This window comes from Artibeus jamaicensis, unplaced genomic scaffold (assembly GCF_021234435.1).
Source record: "Artibeus jamaicensis isolate MK-2021 breed Jamaican fruit bat unplaced genomic scaffold, CSHL_Jam_final scaffold_369, whole genome shotgun sequence".
Lineage (NCBI taxonomy): Eukaryota > Metazoa > Chordata > Mammalia > Chiroptera > Phyllostomidae > Artibeus > Artibeus jamaicensis.
Window position 1 is genome coordinate 43,392,216 of NW_026522042.1, and position 21,926 is coordinate 43,414,141.

General features: G+C 35.8%; 1 protein-coding gene across 5 annotated transcripts in view; it reads left to right on the forward strand.

Moving 5' to 3' along the window:
- BDP1 (B double prime 1, subunit of RNA polymerase III transcription initiation factor IIIB) overlaps positions 1-21,926 on the forward strand; it is a 95,703-nt gene that overhangs the window by 54,584 nt on the left and 19,193 nt on the right. For all 5 annotated transcript variants that reach the window (XM_037149058.2, XM_053657268.1, XM_053657267.1 and 2 more), the window contains 10 exons: positions 433-643; positions 1,467-1,603; positions 8,774-8,975; positions 9,238-9,428; positions 10,402-10,792; positions 14,038-14,160; positions 19,007-19,043; positions 19,520-19,615; positions 20,893-21,118; positions 21,598-21,755. In XM_037149058.2, the coding sequence (XP_037004953.2) occupies positions 433-643; positions 1,467-1,603; positions 8,774-8,975; positions 9,238-9,428; positions 10,402-10,792; positions 14,038-14,160; positions 19,007-19,043; positions 19,520-19,615; positions 20,893-21,118; positions 21,598-21,755 (1,772 nt within the window). The remainder of the gene's footprint in view (positions 1-432; positions 644-1,466; positions 1,604-8,773; positions 8,976-9,237; positions 9,429-10,401; positions 10,793-14,037; positions 14,161-19,006; positions 19,044-19,519; positions 19,616-20,892; positions 21,119-21,597; positions 21,756-21,926) is intronic.

Consider the following 21,926-nt stretch of genomic DNA (forward strand, 5'->3'; position numbering starts at 1 on the left):
CATACCTTTTAACCTAATTTTTAGGTGTACAGTCCAGTGGCATTAAATACATTCACGTTGGGCATCCATCATCAGCACCCACCTCCAGAACTTTATTTTCCCAAACTAAAAATCTGTACCCATTAATTAGTAACTCTCTATTCCCCTCTTCCTCCAAGTCTTGGCAACTTCGATTGTACTTTCTTTCTATGAATTTGAATATTGTCTGTCCCTCTTAAAACTTCATTACCTTTTAGGAATTGGAATAACTATGTTTTTTTATAAAATAAGGTTTATATATAGTCATAAAGTAATACAGTTTTCCTTTAATGCTATAAAATGTTTTTGTAGAGAGGATATTTTTATTAGAGGATACTCAAGTTTTGTATTTTTTCGGTAGTTTTCATCTTTTTACAGTCAAGTCCCTCTATTTTTCCCTGTCCCTTTTTCTAGGACTGATAACATAAATACTTTTCAACAAGAAATGAATGAAAGTGCTGTCCAAACTGCTCAGCTGGTAAGGGGGCAACTTCAGAGACCCATACCAAACATAGGAAAGGCTGGTCAGAGCCAAGTGGCAGAAAAAGGTAAAGCCACAGGCATAGTTAGAGAAGAAAGAACAACAGTACCAAGAGATGAAACTAAAAAGAAATTCCTGACTCTGGTGAGTTATTGTTATATACTTAAGTAGAGCCTTTTAATGCATATTAAATTATCAAATGATAGCTCAGACATATTTTAGGTTATCTGACACTCTACTCAATGAATATATAATGTATCTAGTTTTGTTTCAGATTACCATTCTGAATTTTTTTTAAAAGTGAATATAGATTTTTTCTTAACTAATGTACCTATTCATTGTGATAACCGAAAATCTTTTGACATATCTTACCAGATATATCTCTACGCGTGCAAATGTAAATTTAAATACTGAAATCATTATATACATGTTATTTTGTGACTTACTGTTTTTCATTTAATATATTGATATTAATTGACTTTGTCAAGAATACAGAGATATATCATTTTTAACTGCTGCATAACATTCTGTTCTTTTGAATGATAGTTTATCCATTTCTTACTGATGGATCTTTTGATATTAGAAACAGATCTAAGTAGTTCAATGCCCTTTTCAACAGTTCTGGTTTTTCTGTCCTTTTCTCTGTGTATTAAGGGAAAGTCTAGATTTAAAGTGATTGTGATCTGTATTTGAACTTCCCAACTCTTTTTTTAAAAAAAAGTCATTAAACTTTCTTTTTTTTTTGGTTTTATAGTAGATGGTTGTTATAGTTTTAAAGCATCATCTAAACATTACTGTGATAAGTGTTAGTTTTGTTTTGGACAGCAAAATGTGAACATACCCAGTGTGAGTCTTCATTTCAAAAAATGAAGTGCCTTTCTTAATTGTTGAAATATTTTAGCAGGTATATTCTCTTGTTAAAAAAACAAAAAACAAAAAACAATCAAGTATGGATTTGTCATTTCAGCCAAATTCTCAAATTGAAACTGAAATTGAAGTTGTATCCTCCAAAGTTTCTGAAGGAAGAATGTGTGAAAATCACAGTCATGTGGCTCTTGAAGACAGTCATGTTGACAGAATTAATGCTTTAAATAAAAAGATCAGGTGAGTGTGCTTTTAAGTCAGAGAAACATCAAACTTTCCAAACATAAAGGTTGGATTTTTACATAATTGGTTTTATATAACTTCATACCTTGAAAATTTTATGAAAGGATAAATAATTATGAAACTAGAATATTTTAAATCTGCTCCTTCTAATACTATAAGAAATGTATGAGATGTTTTTTTAATTTGTAAATTCTTTAAAAAGTTTGGCAAGAATGTTAGTTTTTTTATTTAAAACTAAACTTACAGTAGATAGGTTTTTAAGTTCTTGTGTCTTAGAAATTTATAATCTCTTGACTAAAATTCTTAAAAGCAGAAAGTGTTATAGAGTACTTACTATATGCTGTACTTGGAGCTGTCTGGCAAACCAAACGGTAAGAATGATACCTTTTAAAATGGGATATGCCAGAAGGGTGAAGATACATCAGCATTACCACTTTTAATTATTTATTACAATCTGCTTTGTTACTGATATTAAAGCAAGATGTGTAAGGTTCTTTTCTATGACATAAGGAAAATAAAACACCTTTCTTTTTTTTTTTTTCAATTACAGTTGTCCCAATTTTTCCCCTGTTGCTTTCCCCTGCCGTACCCTCTGCCTGCTGCCTCAGTCAGTCCCTTTCTGTTGTCCATTACCATGGGCCCTTTATACGTGTTCTGTGACTAGGCCCTTCCTCTTCTTCTCCCCATTACTTCTCTCTTCCCTCCCCTCTGGTCGCTGTCAGTTTGTTCTTTATTTCCATTGTCTCTGGTTCTGTCTTGTGCATTTGTTTGTTTTGTTCATTAGGTTCCACTTACAGTTGAGATCATATGGTATTTGTCTTTTGCTGCCTGCCTTATTTCACTGCACATAATGTTCTCCATGAAGCAGCATGGAGGGAACTCCTCCTTTCTTTCTGCTATATAGTACTCCATTGTGTAAATGTACCACAGTTTTTTGATCCACTCATTTACTGATGGGCACTTAGGCGTTTCTGGCACTTGGCTAATGTAAATTGTGCTGCTATGAACATTGGGGTGCATAGATTTTTTGAATTGGTGTTTCAGGATTCTTAGGGTATAATCCCATGGATCAAAAGGCAGTTCCATTTTTATTTTTTTTGAGGCTATTTCATACTATTTTCCACAGTGGCTGCACCAGTCTGCATTCCCACCAAAAGTGCACTAGGGTTCCCTTTTCTCCACATCCTTGCCAGCACTTGTTTGTTGATTTGTTTTTGATGGCCATTCTGACCAGTGTGAAGTGCTCTCATTGTGGTTTTAATTTGCATCTCTGATGGCTAGTGATATTGAGCATCCTTTCATATGTCTATATGCCCTCTAAAATACATTTTTTACTCTGGATATAGTCCATGATACATCTAATTTACTGCACTATCTTTGTATCTGGGATATATTTCAGTGAAGTATTTATTAACATTGTTCTAGGATATCTTTAGCATAGATAATTTACTTGAACAGTCCAGCTTTCTTTAATTATATAGAATTAACTTGTTTTTTGAGGGCCATTTACAGAAGACATGTTATTGTAGCCTTTTTCACCCTCTGCGAAGCCATAGAAATAGAATTTGGACATGTTATGTCATCTAACCACATGAGTAGTGCTATCGATTTTGGATGATTTTAAACAGTTTGTTTCATTTAGGCAGATTTCTTTCCTCTCTCTCTTTTTTAAATCCTCACCTGAGGATATATTTATTGATTTTAGAGAGGAAGGAAGGAGGGGTATATTAAAATCAATAAATATATCTTTACCCAAGGATATATTTATTGATTTTAAAGCAAAAGGAAGGGAGGGAGGGTGGAGAAAAAGAGAGAGAGACATCGATGTGAGAAACATCGATTGGTTGCCTTCTCTATGCACTGCCCCTCCTCCCTCAACCGGAGATTGAACCTCCAAACTAGGCATGTGCCCTCACTAGGGACTGAACCTACAAGGTTTTGGTATATAGGATAATGTTCTAACAAACTGAGTCACTTGGCCGGGGCGAGGCATATTTCTTATACGAAACTTTTATTTTTTCTTTTTAATCATTTTTTATTGATGTTTAAATACAGTTGTCTCCATTTTCTCACCACCACTTTCCTCTGCCCCACTCACCCTCGCCTCCCACCCTCAGTCCTAACCTGAGGCTTTGTCCGTGGGTCGTTTATAAATGTTCATTGATGACCCTTCCCTTTTTTCCCCGTTATTTCCCTCCCCCTTCCCTCTGGTCACTGTCAGTTGTTCTTAATTTCAATGTGTCCGGTTATGGTTTGCTTGCTTGCTTGTTTTGTTAATTACAGAATAAACATAGATTTGTTTTGTAGGAACAAACTATAGGTTCCACTTATAGGTGAGATGTTTTTATTATTTTAGTATGAATTTCTTTTAATTTATTTCCCTATATGTGGATGTGAGTGTGTGTTGAAAGGCCTTTTTATATTGTTTCTATTTTAAAACTAGAGGCCAGTTTTTTGTTTACATTAATTTCAAGGTTCCTTGTTACTTTTTAATTTCTTTAGGCTGGATATTTAAATAAAATGATTGGTGCTCAGAAATATTTTCACTAAAATGCGTTATAGATAACATTTGTATTACAGGTGCTATATTGGATTAGATTGATGATTGATCCCAATGAGGAATTCATCTCTAAAAATAATTCCAGGGAACACTTTCTGGAATGTAAATTCCCAAACATTAAAGATGAACCTGTTTCAATCTCTGGCTTTTCATAATTTACTGTTTATGGATTTCTTGTCCTTGTGTAATTTAATCCCTTTTTGGTCTTACAGAGTTACATAATTTTGCCATCGAAAAGAATCATTTAACAAACCTGTTAGTGTTTTATGTGCCAGACATTGTTCTAGGTGCTGAAAATATAGGACAGTATAGGAACAAACAAAATCCTGTCCTTGTGGTGGTTACATTCTAATTTGGGGAACAGATTATAAGCAGATAATTTGACTAAATCAGTAATAAGTAAGTAGAGAAGAATAAAGCAGGTGGAGGAGTTGGGAACATCATGATTGGGTTTTGATTTTTGATTTTTTGGAGAGAGAAAGATCAGTTTGTTGTTCCACTTAGTTTATGTATTCATCGGTTGATTCTTGTGTGTGCCCTGACCAGAGTGATTGAACTTGGCACATCTGGATGACTCTTGAACCAACTGAGCTGTCATCCAGGGCAGCATTTACTTTCTAATTAGCAGTGATCAGAGACCACTTCATTGAAAGGGTACCATTGGAGAGTAGACCTAAAAGGAATGAAGGGGCAAGTCAAGGGAATATGTAGGGAAAGAGGGAACCGCAGTTAAAGAGCACTTTAGGGAAGAACGTGCCTGGCCTGTTTGAGGAACAGCAAAACGGGTGAGAATGAACCAGAGGGAGAGAAAGAATGATAGATGAAAGAAAGGTGAACACTGGGTAGAGAGAAGGGCAGATTATGTAGGGCCTTTGTAGGGATTTTGATTTTTATTCTGAGTGAGCCTTGAGGGACTAGTGACCTTTGGCAGTCAGCCTTTCCTAATATTCTCATTTATTAATTCACTACGTAAACCTAGAGGATTTAAGTGGATTGCTTAAAGTAACATTGGCAATTTAGTATGAAAACTTAAGTTTTCAGGATTTATGACTTTCAGACTAGAGAATTCCTGGAGAGAGCTTCCTGGAAGAAATTTTGCTTGTGCCAAGAGATTTTATGCTCAGCCTTTGCATTTTAAAATTATCTATATGGAAATCTATTTCCCAATTAAATCTGCCCCTCCCCCTTAAGAGGGAAATCTATTTCCCCCTTAAATCTGCCGTTCTCTGTTCATGAAGTTTATTATAGCTGTTACCTATACCTTGACTGATACTTTCTTCAGAGTGCATATTCTGTACAGTTTTTAAGCTAACTTATTCTCATGTACAGCATTTTTTTATCCTTTTGGACCTTAGTAGCACATTGCTGCTTATGTATATATTTTTATTTTTAAGTACTTTTGTAGAAAACACTTGATTATAAATAGCTTATAGTTAAGTTAAATATAAATTGGTTTCCCAGATGCATTAGCCTACACTAGATGTATCAGTTAGCATCATAACCTTCTTAGAACTTCTGTGAACTTCCTTGATATTTCACTTCCAGAAGAGCTTAGGTTGGTACATTTGAAAATGTCGCTAAGTACAGTACTTTTTCTTCTGGTTAATTTATTAGAAATATTGCTTAAGATTAGTCTTTAATACAGATATTTTAGAGAACTAATGATAGATATATATCCAGTTATTCATTTATAAAAAGTAAAAGAGGCTATCTAGTTTTAGAGAGGAAGGAAGGGAGAAAGAGGGGGAGAGAAATATTGATGTGCGAGAGAAACATCAATCAGTTGCTTCTTGCACACCCCCAACTGGAGACCTGGCATGCAACTGACCATAGGCATGTGCCCTGACCACTAATTGAACTGGTAACCTTTCAGTTTGCATGTCGGCACTTAATCCACTGAGCCACACTAGCCAGGGCCAGTTATTCTTGATAAATATCTACAATTTATATTAGTTTTAAGCTTTCTAATTCAGAATTCACGTATTTGCCAATTATTTCTTCCCAGGAAACCTTAAGACAGCTGTTTAGATTGCCTCGGAGGCTGTGGTTACTCTACTGAATGTTTAAATCTTGTCTTTATATGTTTTGGCTGATAAAATGGGTTGTATTGAGATTCTTGTGACACTGGCTATCAGTAAACTGTTTCTTATGAGCTGATAGGCATATGGAGGGACAATAGACTCTAGCTTTCCAGGCTGCTCTTGAGCCAGGAGGACCATGGTTGTTGGGACCACTGTGTATTTGTTCCTGCTTCAGAGCCCAGTGAAAGCATTTGTTTAATGTGCCATTATGAAACCCATCTTCAGCTACTAGAATTTTTCTTTATTTCTAGTTATTACTCTGAAAAATTACTTAAAGTAGAATGAAACCACAAACCAGAATCAATGAAAGTAAAAAAAAAATTAATATTATTGTAAAACTATTTCCCAGGCTGTACAGGAAATGGAAGTTATAAAAGCTTTGATGTTCAGACATTCAACTTCCAGCCAAGGTGGAGGTGTAGGTAGACACACTATGCCTCCTCGCACAACCAAAATAAGGACAACGAAAGTTTAGAAACAAAAAAAAACAACCAGTACTGACAGAAAGTTGAACTATATGGATGTCTGACAACCAAGGAGTTAAAGTAGACATATTCATCCAGACTGGTAGGAGGGGTGGAGTTGGGTGGCTGAGCAGAGACAGGTTGTGGCAAAAAAGTCGTGGCTGGCAGACCCTGGGTGCGGGGTGGCAATAGTTAAACCCAGTAAGGCAGTGGATTGTGGAGGGGAGTAACACACAAGGCGGCTGGCTGACCAGGCAGTCCCACATTTGTGTGTGCAGAAAAACCAGGCGAAACTGGGGAGTGGGACAGACTGCCCAACCCAGGGTACCAGCGCAGGGGAAATAGAGTCTTAAAACGCCGATTGAAAACACCTGTGGGGGTTGAGGTACTGGGAGAGACTTCCAGCCTCACAGGAGAGTTTGTTGGAGAGACCCACAGGGTCCTGGAGCGTACACAAGCCCACCCACTGGGAATCAGCACCAGGAAGGCCCTGTTTGCTTGGAGGAAGCGGTGGAAGGGACTGAAATCCAGCAGAGAGTGGAGCAAGCGACATTGTTTCTTCTCGGACCCCAACCCCACAAACTGTGTCACACTGCAGTGATTTGGGTTGCCCCGCCCTGGTGAACATCTAAGGCTCTACATCTCATACGTAATAGGCGAGAACAGACCAAAAGATTATAGCTCAAGAAGAATAGCTCAAAGCCCCAGAGCCAATACTTGTAAGCAACCAAGAGATAGCCAACCCATCAGATGCACAGTTGAAAACACTGGTGATCAAGATGCTCACAGAACTGGTTGATTTTAGTCACAAATTAGAGGAACAAATGAAGGGTAAATTAATTGAAATGAAGGGAAATGCACAGGAAACCAATAGTGATGGAAAGGAAACTGGGACTCAAATCAAGGGAGTGGACCAGAAGGAAGAAAAAAATGACCCAACAAAAAAATGAAGAAATAAGAATTCAAAAAAATGAGGAAAGGCTTAGGAACCTCCAGGGCATCTTTAAACGTTCCAACATTTGAATTATAGGGCTACCAGAAGGGGAAGAGGAAGAGCAACAAGTGGAAAACTTATTTAAACAAATGATAAAGGAGTACTTCCCCAATTTGGCAAAGGCAATAGACTTCCAGGAAGTCCAGGAAGCTCAGAGAGCCCCAAAGAAGGTGGACCCATGGAGGAACACACCAAAGCACATCATAGTTACATTACCCAAGATTAAAATGGAGAGAATTTAAAAGCAGCAAGAGATAAGGGGACAGTCACCTAAAAAGGAGTTCCCATCAGACTGTGAGCGGATTTCTCAAAAGAGACCTTCCAGGCATGAAGGGGCTAGAAAGAAGTATTCCAAGTCATGAAAAGCAAGGACCTACATCCGAGATTGCTCTGTCCAGCAAAGCTATTGTTTAGAATGGAAGGGCCAAGAAAGTGCTTCTCAGATAAGGTCAAGTTAAAGGAGTTCATCATCACCAAGCCTTTATTATATGAAATGTTAAGGGGACTTATCTAAGAAAAAGAAGATAAAAAACATATAGTAAAATGACAGCAAACTCACAATTATTAACAAACACACGTAACACAAAAACAAACTAAGCAAAAAACCAGAACAGGAACAGAACCACAGAAATGGAGATCCCATGGAAGGTTATCAGCAGGGGAGTAGGAGGAGGAGAAGGGGGGAAAAGGTACGGAGAATAAGTAGCATAGATTGTAGGTAGAAAATAGATGGGGGGGGTCCAAGAATAGTATGGGAAATGTAGAAGCTAAAGAACTGACAAGTATGACACATGGACATGAACTAAAGGGGGGAGAATGTGGGTGGGAGACTATACAGGGTAGAGGGGAGTGAAGGAGGGGAAATGGGACAATTGTAATAGCATAATCAATAAAGTATATTAAAACTGACCAAAAAAAGCTTTCATGTTCTTCCTTTCTTAGCAGCATACCCAACTTATGTACAGTCCTTAGAATGTAGGAGTGGTTTGTCAAAAACTGTTTAACAGTTGTTATACTAAGAAGGAAGTTTGATTTTTGTTCTTCATCATGATTTGTGCTTCATTCTAGACATGAACATAAAACGTATGGTTCTAGTCCAGCACAATTGGTAAGAAGGCAGTTCCAAAAGCCTAAGCCAAATTTGGGAAGAGCACATGCTAAGATAGAGGAACCGGGTGTAGAAAAAGAGAGAGCAGACCAGAGTGAGGAGAGGAAGCCAGAAGATAATTTGCTGCAGCAAGGAGATTCTGACACCAATCTCCTTCAAAAAGTAAGTTTGAAAAGTTTTATTTTTTATTTGTGGGTTATATTTTTTCAGGATCGTGAAACAGAGCATTTAAAATGTATATAGTGTTGCCTTTTCTATTGTTACTATTTTCATGAAAATTTAGTGACATTCCCAGTATTACAGAAAATGTAGAAATCCAGTTGTGAGTTTGTGTAAGCGAGCAAGCTTGGATCTGCAGACTGAGCTACCAAATTAAATTACTATGTTTTTGTGGTAATATTAGCTATTTCTTCTTAAATTTAAGGAAGAAGCTGAGCTTCCGACATCTCTGGAGGTTTCTGCAAGAAAGGATTGTGTGGGTTCCAAAGAGGATGGTTTGGCCAAGAAAGATGCTCATTCAGAAGTTGGACCATCAGGAAGTGTTGGACAGAAAACTGTAGGGGATAATTCTGTCTCTTCGATTATTAAAGAGCAGTGTCTCAGTAAACTAGCAAGGTAAAATTTTATGTAACAAATACTTTCAGAAGAGGAAATGAAAAGTTACTCTTTATGAATGTCTTACCTTGATTTATTGATGGAGTGAAAGATGGCTTGTTAACAGAATATAGATTTTTTACTGACAGTTCTTTTTCTTTCCCTCTTTTGATTGTTATCTACTAAAATTTAGGTTTTTCTGACCTTTTTAGGAAGATTTTATTCTTCTGACATTTAAAATCTCTGGTTATTAAGTGTTACACATGGGCAAAAGGCTCACCAAAGAGTAGTATATCGTATGTAAATAATTAGTTTACTAATTCAAGTAGGGTCACAAACACAAGTGAAGTGCCATAATTTTGAAGAAAAGTAGAAAGGAACTTGAGGTTTTAAAAATAACATTGTTCTGATTGATTTTCTGCCTCTTTTTTTAATAATCCTATTGTGTTTACCCACGAAGATAAACCTGATATTCTGTATTTATTGGTCCATTGATCTTTATTCCTTTTTTAAAAGATTTTATTTATTTAGTTTTAGAGAGAAGGGAAAGAAGGGAAAAAGAGAGGAGGAGAAACATCAATAATTGACTGTGATGCCCCCAACTGGGAACCTGGCCTGAAATCCAGGCATGTGCCCTGGGGGAATGGGACCTTTTGGTTTGCAAATTCATGCTCAATCCACTGAGCCACATCAGCCAGGGCCTCCTTTTTCTTCTGATGATGTCCAGTTTTGTATTTCATCTTTACTTAGCAGAAAAATGGCCCAGAAATAAAAACTTATTATGAAAAATTTGTGGGTAGATAACTAAGAATTAACTGTGGATGAGAAACTAATAGTAAGTTTCTTTTTTCACAGTGTAAGTTTTTGACAGAATGAGTGGTGGGAGTTTTCATTTTAATGGCTTGAAGTGGGATTTTACTCTAAAAGTTTGGTTTTCATTAAAATTATCCTTGTGCATGTAGTGACTATGTTGTTGTTTTGATTAAACTTCCAGCCATTCACAAATGTTAAAAGAATCAAATTACACTAAAATTGCCCTAAGTCGAAGGACAACTCTCTCTTCTGCCTCTGGAGGCCATGAGACAGATCGTAGTGTCAGGAGAACACATCGAAAGATCAAACCAAATGTCACCAAAGGGCGTGGATCAAAACGAGCTCGTACTAAGACTTCGAAGAAGGAACCTAGAACTTCCAAGGCCATGCTGGTGACTCTTCGGGCTTCACAGGAAGAGGATGAAGATGATGTTGAGGATTTTGAGTCTGACTTTGGAGAAGAAAGCTGTCATCTTGCTCCAGAAGAAATAAACAAAGCTCCAGTGTTTGTACCTGTTGGTCTCAGATCTCCTGAACCTGTTCCTGCTCAGATTGAGGAAACGATGGAAGAGGTAGTTTGTTCTTTGAATGCTTAGAACTTTGTTACTTGTTTTCTTTTTTCGTTGATTTTTTTTTCTCTTAGTGATTCTTAGGATTTGTAGAGTTCATTCTCAGAATTACCTCTACCAAATGTAATTTTTACGTGCTTAGGCTGACCTTTGGTTGGAAGAGAAGGTACAAGGGACATCTATTAATACCTGTATATTCTTAATTGTGATAAATTATACATAACGTAAAATTTACCATCTTAACCATTTTAAATGTATAGTTCAGTGGCATTAAGTACATACATTGTGCTATATACCATTATCATCATCCATTCACAGAACTTTTTTCACCTTGTAAAACTGAAAGTCTGTATCCATTAAATGATAATTCCCCATTACCTTTTTCTCTGTAGCCTGTGCCAACCACCATTTTACTTTTGTCTGTGTGCTGTACTCTAGAAACTTCATTTCAGTGGAATCATACAGTGTCTGTCCTTTTTGTTAGTGGTTTATTTCACAGGGTTTATCTCTGTTGCATCATGTGCCAGAATGTCCTTTTTTTTTTTTTTTTTTTTAAATTGTGAGAGTATGTTTATTAAAGCGAGGGACAGTGACACAAGGAAGGCCTTAGGACAGGAGCAGCAACAGGAGAGAGCTTACGTGGGGCTGCTTTGGCTCCCTGAGAAATCAGAGTTCCAGCAGAACGCCTTCCTCTTCGAAGGCTGGATAATTTCCGTGGTGTATGTATACTGCGTTTTGTCTCTTCAGCTCTCAGTGGACAGTCGGGTTGCTGCCAGCTTCTGTCTGTTGCAGAGAATACTGCTCTGAACATGGTGTACAAATATCTCCTCTAATTCCTGCTTTTAATTTTTTGGGGAGGTATACCTAGAAGTGGAAGTTGTTGGATTGTGTGATAAATTATAAATCTATTTTTAATTTTTTGAGCAACCACTGTACTATTTTCCATAGCAGCTACATGATTGTCCATTCTTATCAATAGTGTACAGGGGTTCTAATTTCTCCATATCCTCCCCAACACTTTTCATTTCTTATTTCTTTTTCTTTTTGGACAGTAGCTATCCTAATGGATGTGAGTGGAGGAACATAGTACTTCAAATTACTTTATTGTAAAAGCTCCTGACCCCTTTGCCTTTAGATCTAGTATTCTAACTCTGTAACCTCAAAGGTTCCTGTTTTGCTTCAATTTTCAGTGGCTTGTGTAGCTTATAGAGTGACATATATACATCAGTTCTGTAGTCAGTACTTACTCACTTGAAACAGAATCAGGAGTTAACTGAGATGGTATTGGTGATAATAAAAGATGTAGGAAACATTAAACATTTGGTTAAGTTAACCCAGAATTAATGGATTACTGAATCCGTAAATGTACATTTATGAACGGCAGTCTGCAACCACCTTTATTCACTGTTGATAATAACATGCCAGGAGTGGTAAAGTTATTGAGTTAGAATAATTGAAGCTAAACAAAAATGAGGCAAAATTAAGTTTTTTATTGTAACTAAAAGTTCAAAATAAATATAGTAAATTTAAGTTTTAGTTGAAACTAAGAAAATGCAAAAGAAAAAGTTAAATTTTTTTGCAAGGACAGCTGGTTAACGCTACATATGAATTCACTTAGCTATATGTTTTGTATTTTATAAATTTCTTTGGCTGAAAGGCAAATTGCTAGTGAAAACTAGTATCAGAAATTAAATTATGAAAATTAAATTCCTGAGTTAATACAGAATGCCTTCTTAAATAGCATTAATCATAATAATTGAGTAAAGAAAGCTTAAATTATGTGCCTTATAGCAAGATTACTAAGACAGGGAAGTTGTTTATGTTAGAAAGTGTTTCCTTTAAAAAGCATTGAAATACAGTGGCATATTATTAAATCATAAAGGGGTATAAAAGTATTAATACCTATAAAATGAATCTTGAAACCTTGAAAACATTGTGCTAAGCAAAAGAAGCCATTTACAAAAAATCACATAGTGTATGATTCCATTTATATGAAATGTCCAAAATAGGACAGTCTGTAGTGACAGAGAGTAGATGACTGGTCGCTTAGGGATTTGGGAATGAGGGGTAAAGGGGGCGATAACTAATTAGTATGGGTTTTTGTTTTTTTTTAAGCAGTGAAAGTGTCCTAAAAGTGACTGGTATTGGTGCACGTATTTATCTGTAATCCAAGAAACTTTAAATGGGTGAATTTTATGGCATGTAAATTATGTAAATTACATCTTAATGAAGCTGTTAAAAAGTAAAGCTTTGAAACTATGATATTCAAAGAAACAACTTTCAGTTATTTGGAATATTCTAATATTTCACCCAACTTTTCAGAAAATATTTTGTCTTTTCAAATCACTTGAACTTTTTAATCATCTCAGCCCTGTAGGATATTAGCAAAAATTTTTCTCTAATGTTTGTATCTGAGAATACAGACACAGAACACAGAGGTTACTATAAATGGGGTTACTATAATAAATGTCTTTAAAGCAGGTTTTCATACTTTATATTAAGTTTCTACTGAATTATACAGATTTTATATTCATCTCTCTGTTAATAAGGGAATAGGAGCCAGTCTGTCTTGGATACAGTCTAAGAAATAAATCTTAGTCTTTTTAGCCCCCAAATTGTAGGGGTCTTTGACCAGTAAAATTGCTAAATGAAGAGTAAATGTGAGTAAACCCATTGTTTTACATAGCCATGACATGACTATCAAGAATGATAGAGGTTTGAGGGTTATTTCCCTGGTGGGGTTAGGGGTAGGTAACATAGCTGTGTAAGTGCTTCCAACTCGTCTCTGTTACAGTACTTAGCACAGTATATGGTTAGTTAATTATGTGTCTGTTTTTCTTAGATTGTGAGTTCCTTGAGAGCAAGGGCCAAACTTGTCTTATTCAGCTTTATATTCTTGTACCTGTAGCCTTTTAGTTTTTAGGAAGCACTCCATAAATATTAACAGACTGATGAGAGAAATATAGGAAAGTAGGGGACAAAGTGGGGATAATGCAAAGTTAAAGGCTAGGTACTAGGAAGAATAGCTTTAGAAATTTTGGTTACTGCTTAATAAGAATCATAGACTCCTCAAAAGCTTTATATTTTACTTTAGCCAAGTTGGTGTCAAATAAGTTTAAAAATGACCGTATTTCAGTTTTTTAATTGTGTATAAATGCGGATTATTTTTTCACTTTAACATTTTATTTTACTTGTTTGTCTGTGTATAGTACACCAAAGTGAAATAATGAAACTTTTCATTTTGACAGCTGGAAATAACTGTGAATGTCCCAGATATAGGATTCATAACTGTTGATGAACATCAGCTCTCAAACACAGATGTGACCCCTCAGGAAATGAAACAAGAAGAAAATTTGAATGTATTATCAGTTGTAAGCATCCATTTCAATATGTTTTGTTTTTAATTCTTTGCTTACTTTCAAAAGCCTGGAAGTTAATTTTGAATACTTTAGGTTTACAAGCAGTTCTTAGCTAATTTCTGTCATCTGGAGAAATAAATAGCAGAAACTAGTGAATAATCCATAGGTTTTATATTGGACTTGAAAAATAGTGATCTTTGTGTATGTGTGTGGATATAGGTCTTAATATCCTTGTAGACTTGTGTTGCATTAAATCTATGCCAAATATAAATTATTTGAACTATTTTTAATTGTATTTTGCTTGGCATTCTTCCTTATTTGGTTAGCTTTTATTGTATTTTTGCAAACAAAGACTTGGGATTACAACTTTTTAAAGACAACTTTATTAAGATATGATTCACACACTATACAGTTCATCCATTTAAAGTGTACAATTCAGTGATTTTTAGTATACAGATGTGTGCAAACATCATCACAGTTAATTTTAGAACATTTTCATCACTTCAAGAAGAAACCCCATACCCAGTAGCGGTTGCTTTCCACTTCCTCCCATCCTTCCCCATGCCTAGCCAACCAACTTGTCTCTATAGCTTTGTCTATTCTGGACATTTCATATAAACAGATTCATATAAGTGGACTGTTGTGTCTGGCTTCTTTTACTGAGCATAACGTTTTCAAGGTTCATCATTGCAGCATGATTCAGTACTTCATTCCTTTTTGTGTTCAAATAATATTACATATGAATATACCACATTTTTTCTTATTTATTTGTTTACGGATATTTAGATTGTTTCCATCTTTTGGCTATTGTAAATAATTGTATAAACATTTGTGTAAAGGTTTCTGTGTGAACATATATTTTCATTTTTCTTGGGTATAGTCCTAGAATTCCTATAATTACTGTGTTACATGGTAACTCTGTTTAATCATTTGAGGAATTAGCAAACTTATCCAAAGCAGCTGTACCATTGTACATTCCCACCAGCAGTGTATGAGGATCCCAGTTTCTTCACATCTCTGTCATTGTTTTTTATTTGACTTTCTGGATCAAACAACCTAGTGGATGTGCAATGGCACCTCATTATGAATTTGATTTGCATTCCCCAATGATAAATGAGATTTAGCGTCTTCTCATATACTTATTGGCCACTTTTAAATCTTTGGAGAAATGTCTATTTAGAGCCTTTGCCCATTAAAAAATTTTTTCGTCTATTTGTATATTATTGAGTTTTAAGAATTCTTTTATACAGTAGTACCCTCTTATTCACTGGGTATATATGTTTTTCTGTACATACATATGTATGATAAAGTTTGATTTATAAACTAGGCATAGTAATAGACTAACAACAATAATAAACTGGGACAGTTACGACAATATACTGTAAAAAAAGTTATGTGAATGTGGCTTTTCAGAAGAGCTGTTGTACTGTATGTGCAGAGCGTATGCTGAACAGAGGGGCGAACATGTCTGGGGCAGGCCAGAGTGGCACAGCTTGAGATTTCTTCATGCTACTCAGAATGGTGTGCAATGTAAGGCTTATAAATTGTTTACTTCTGGAATTTTGTATTTAATATTTTTGAACCATGATTGGCCACAGGTAACTGAAACCGTGGAAAGTGAAACTGTGGGTTAGGGGGACTGTGGTGTTCTGTTTACAAGTCCCTTATCACACACATGATTCGTGAATATCTTCTTCCATTCTGTGGGCTATCTTCTTTTTCTTGATGATTCTTTTTAAAACATAAAAGTTTTTAATTTTGATGAAGTCCAGTGTATCTATTTTTTTCTTTCGTTGCTCACGTATCCAAGAATCTTTTGCCAAAGCCAAGGTCCTGATGACTTACTCCTATGTTTTTTTAGAAATTTTATTTATTTATTTTTAGAAAGAGGGGAAGGGAGGGAGAGAAACATCGATATGAGAAACATTGATTGGTTTCCTCTCGTATGCCCCGTGACTGGGGACTGAACTTGCAACCCAGCCATGTGCCCCGACCAGGAATTGAGCTGGCAACCTTTTGCTTTGCAGGATGTCACCCAACCGAGCCACACTTGTCAGGGCTGATTTACTCCTATTTTTCTTCTAAAAGTTTTACAGTTTTAACTATAATTTTACATTTTGGTCTTTAATCCATTTTGAGTAATTTTTATATGTTGTAAGGTTAGAATCCTACTTCAGTTTTTTGCATATGACTATCTAGTTGTCTGTTGCACCTTTTATTCTTTTTTCATTAAAAGGTCTTGCATTTTTGTCTAAAATTAATTGGTTGGCTTTGGCTGGTGTGGCTCAGTGGATTGAGTGCTGGCCTGAAAACCAAAGTGTCACTTTTTCGATTCCCAGTCAGGGCACATGCCTGAGTTGTGGGCCAGATCCCCAGTAGGGGGCACGTGAGAGACAGCCACACATTGATATTTCTCTCCCTCTCTTCCTCCCTCCCTAACCCTCTCTTGAATAATACACACACACACACACACATATAATCTTTTTTAAAAAAAGTAAAATCAATTGGTTGTAGATGTATAGATTTATTTCTGTACTCAGTTCTGTTCCATTGATTTATGTGTCTGTCTTTGTGCAGGTCATGCTCTATTGATTACTGTTTCTTTGTAGTAAGTTTTGGAATTGGGACATGTAAGGATTATTTTATTCTTTTTTTCAAGATTGTTTTGGCTAATTGTGGGTCCCTTGTTATTCCATAGGAATTTTAAAATTAACTTGTCATTTTCCACAGAGACATCAGCTGGGATAGCACTGAACCTGTTGATCAGTTCTTTTTTTAGCAGGGGAGGGCATTGCCATCTTCACAGTGTTGAGTCTTGTAATCCAGGAACATGGGATATTCTCTCATTTATTCTGGTCTTTGATTTTTTAAAATGTTTTGTAGTTTATAGAGTATAAACTTTGTACTTCCTTTGTTACATCTGTTTTCAAGTATGTTTTTATTTTTGATGCTATTGTAAATGAAACTTTTCCTAATTTCATTGTTGGGTTTATTGCAAGTGTATAGAAATATAATTGATTTTCGTATATTGGTCTTGTATCCTGCAAATTTGCCATTTATATTATTATCTCTAATAGTTTTTAGTGGATTCCTGAGGATTTTCTACATACAAGACTATGGCATGTGTGAATAGAGGTAGTTTTACTTCTGCCTTTCTGCATTAGCTTCCCAGGGCTGCTATAACAAAAGTACCATGTACTGGGCAGCTTAACAGAAAGTTCTTCTCCCAGTTTTGGAGGGCAGAATTCTGACATCAAGGTGCTGTCAGTGATGGCTCCGTCTGGAGGCTCTGAGGGAGAAACCACCCCAGGCCTTTTTCTTACCTTCTGGCAGTCCTCGTTATTGCTTGGCTTGTGGCAGCACAGCCTTTGCCTCCAGTGCTGTGGCTTTCTGTCTGTATGTATGTCCGTGTTTCTTCTCCTCTTGTAAGGATACCAGTCACATTGGATTAATCCTAATCCTGTATACCCTCATTTTAACTTGATTACATCTGCAAAAACCCTATTTCTTAATAAGATCATGTCACGGTAATGAGGTTTAGGACTTCACAGATCTTTCTGGGGGACACAGTTCAATTTAAATTACTTTGCCATTTAGATGTCATTTATTTCTTTTGCTTGACTAATTGCCCTGGCTAGAACCTCCAGTACAATGCCGACTGCAGGTGGCAAGAGTGGACATTCTTGTCTCGCTCCTGGTCTTAGGGCAGAGCCTTAGTCTTTCACCACTCAGTTGATGTTAGCTATGGGTTTTTTTTGTAGATCCCCTTTAACAAATTGAAGAAGTTCCATTGCATTTTTAGCTTGTGTGAATATTTTATCATGAAAGGGTGTGGGGGTTTCTGCTGTGCTTTTTGTGCATCTATTGAGATGACTATGTGACTTTTGCTTTTTATCGTATTGATAAGATGTATTGATTAAATTTTGGATCTCAGACCACAAGTTGCTTCTCTGTGATAAATCCTACTTGGTCATGATGTGTAATTTTTATATGTTGTTGGAGTCAGTTTGCTAGTAATTTCTTGAGGATTTTTGTGTCCGTATTCATAGTAGATATTGGTGTATCTGACATTGGTTATGAATCTGACACCTGATGACTGTGTCAGAAGCTGAAGTCCTGTTCCTCTTAGGAAGAAAGCCCTCTAGCTGGCACCTGCGGGGAGAAGGGGCCCGTTTTCTTGGCTGCAGCATTTTAAGGTAGTGTCGCTGCCTTGCTGAGCTGGGAGGAATGAGGAGGAGATCAGTCTTTGTTCAGATGCCACAGACTTTTGCCTTTGTTATCAAATTTCGTCAGTTTTCTCGAATGGATGTTTTCTTATCCTGTGCCCTCAGGACCATTTCTAGAGACTTTAATGGTCGTTTCTAAATGAACTTGACCAGTGTCAGCGGAGAGAGGAACAGCAGAGCTCTTCATGCTGTCATGCTGGACATCAGACCTGTAACTTCTTCATTTGTTAAAAATCAAGTTTTAAGCCACCTAGTAGTGTGAAAAAATTGCATTATTCTTCAGAACTTGGTTTCCATTGAGTAAAAACCTAGTGGCAGCTGTGACTAAAGTTGAAGGATCATGAAAGTGAAGAAATAAAGTAAGAATGACAGATGTACAATGCAATATAATGAGTTAAAATTTGCATATAACATAAGTCTAAGGTAAAATAAGGATTAAGAGACAAAAGTACGTGGCTTTTAAATGATTTCTGCTTTTGTTCATGAAAGTTATGAATAATTATAATTAAGGGGGAAAATCAGTTCATTCCATTGTAATCAAAAGCAGAGAAAGATTTGAACAACATAGTGCTTTTTGAGATACAGAACATGTATTTGGGAAAATGCGTAAGATATTACTCTTCCTCTTTTAGGAAATGACCACAGGTGAACATACCCAAGATGAAACAGGTAATTGTTAATAGGAAACTGTTAAAAACTACTTGGTTAACACTAGCACCGTGATTTAGTAATAGTGGCAGTTCAAAAATGAGTCATTTTGCTGGAGAATTGAAGAAAAAGATTCAGTTTTTGAATGTGTTATCTCTAGAAGAAATGTAGATTTTTGGAATGTTACTTTAGAAAAAGAGTTAAATGTTTAATAAAGAAGTATTTATTTCCTCTGATCTGCACAGATTCATTTTTTGAAGATATTAAGTTACTTAATGGGTGGGAGGCATTTTCAGCGGGTTGAAGGCAACAGTTGATTTCTTTATTTGCAGTATGTAAGCTGAATAAAACATTACTCTAGTAAAGGATTAGTGGTACAGAGGATATTGAAACTTGTTACCAGAGGATAAACACCTGCATTTAAAAACTTCTGAGTAAACAAACTTAAATTTCCAGATTCATTCTTCTGTTTTAATGTTGGTATATTTTCTCACAAGATACCAACAACGATGGAAGTGCTGAAGCCGCCATAACTTTACTTACAATGGGAGATCTAGTGTTGCAGTCAGAGATCAGTACAGGACAGAGTGATGGTAAGAATGAAAGATAAGTCCTCAAAAAGAAACTTTTAAATCCAATTTTAAAGAAACTTATACCCACATTTGAGAAATAAGTGAATACCTACCTGCCTTTTACATTTGAAGTTGGCACCTCTTTGATTTTTCCCAGAGAAGGTAATACCTATGCCTTTACTACCCACCTAACTGCTCTTTTGGATATAGCGCTAACCATTTCGAGATAGTGCACTTGGTTTAGTAAGAACATTTTATGTTTATGGAACTACCTTTGTCATCATCAATGTCATTAGTTAACTGAGCTCATTGATCACTGATTACTCACGTTTCTTTAGCAAAGGAGCTGCCTCTTTGGATAGTTTCACAATTACATGACAATCAAATACAGTATGAAGGGGCTGTAACCATCATTGAGATCATTCCATTTAAAATGTTCTGTTAGTTTGCACTAAGCCAAAAGAAATGTCAACCTAGATTTTTAATATTTTAGGCTGACCTTACAGAGAAGCAATGGTCTTGAGTATCTAGGTATTTTCTACTGTAGTACATTAAATTACATATAATTATGTTAATTATATTCTTCTTAATTATTTTGACTGGTGATGAGTAGCCTGCCGTTTATTTAGGTGTAAAACTTTTGTTTTTTATTTAAAAAACTTAAAATCCTCAACTAAGGATAGATTTATTGATTTTAGAGAGAGGAAATGGTAGGTGGGGAGAGAGAGGGAAGCATCAGTGTGAAAGAGAAACGTTGTTTGGTGTCCTCTTGTACATGCCCTGACTGGGGATCGAACCCACAACCTGGGCATGTGCCCTGACTGGGGGCCGAACCCACAACAACCTTTTGGTGTGTGGGACAACACTCTACGTAGCTGAGCCACTCAGCCAGAGCAGATATTAGACTTTCAGGCCTGTAACTATATATTTATCAGGAAACTCTGATTTGTGTTCCCTGCAGGGCTTCTTTCTTAATGGTGGAGTACTGCATTGGAACATGTCACAGATCTCTAGAACATGAACATAAAAATACAGGTTTTAAAATAATGTAAACAAAGGCAAGCCTATCTTGAAATTGAAGTTTATTAGAGGTTATGTAGTTACTGAAACTAACAGAAAGATTCATTTTTACTTATACTCACACAAAAATTTCAGTCTATAAGAATTTTTTAACTTAGGTTAAAACTCTGGCAAAAAGACCAGACTTTAAAAATATAGAATTTTGCAGTTGCTGAATGTTGAAGAATTTATTTCAACATCTATTTGCATTTTCTTTTCTTTTTTTTTTTTTGCGATAGGAATATGTGTACTTCCTGGTGTTCACTCAAAGGATAAAAGCCATATTACTTTCAGCCTCGATCATGTCAGTCATGAAATTGTTCACGAATGTCAGGAGCTTTCTTTACCTGTCAGTAGTGTGCCTCCTTCACCATTAGAAGGAAATAAGATCGTACTGGAGGAACAAAGTACTAAAGAAGAAACTGGTTTAATGGAGACAGTAAAGGAAAATGCTGTATCAACCAGGTTTATTTTGCTTTATTAAAATTATCATTCCCTGTGAGTTTTACTAAACAAATATAGTATTTAGTTAATAAGTGTGTCTAAGCCAACCATCAATTTAATTAATGGCTTTTAATAATACTTGTATAAATGTAAAGTAGGCAATGCTAATTTCTCACCCTTTAAAGAACTGATTGATTTTGATTTCAATTTAATGTTTTGCATGTTAAAATTACTACAATATGTGTGTCTTTGAAGCTTTAATGAAATAGTTTTATGTAATAGTCTCTGTTTTACAAACATGGTCCAAATTTTCTTTCCTTCTCTCAAGACGTTTAGTAAAGTTAGCACCATGTGCTATTTTAACATTAAGAAATGAAACATAGAGACCATGTGGCTCCTTAGGAGGTGGCACGTAACTGTTTTAATATTAGTCAGAATGTGTCACCGTGAGAGAGAATTCTTACACGGTTGGCATATCTCTCTTTCCCTTCTTTTCCTAGGAATACAACTTCTAAAGTGACCAATAATTTGAAAATGAGAGGTAGATTTGCCAAGCCTAAGCCCAATCTTAAAAAGATTTTAGGGAGCAACAGATTCCGTGCTCATCAGGAAGCTCCCAGTTTGTTACCAAAGGAAGAAGAAGTGGAAATTCAAAGAGGTAAATTTTATCGTTTCCTTTCAAGTTACAAATTACTTTGACACAAGAAATTGCATTAACATTTCAAATAAAATATTCAGTTGTTAAACTTATATTAACTTATAATTAACTTCATACATGCAAAAAGTAGAATGAGCTATAAAATAAATACCCACAAATCCACCAATTCGT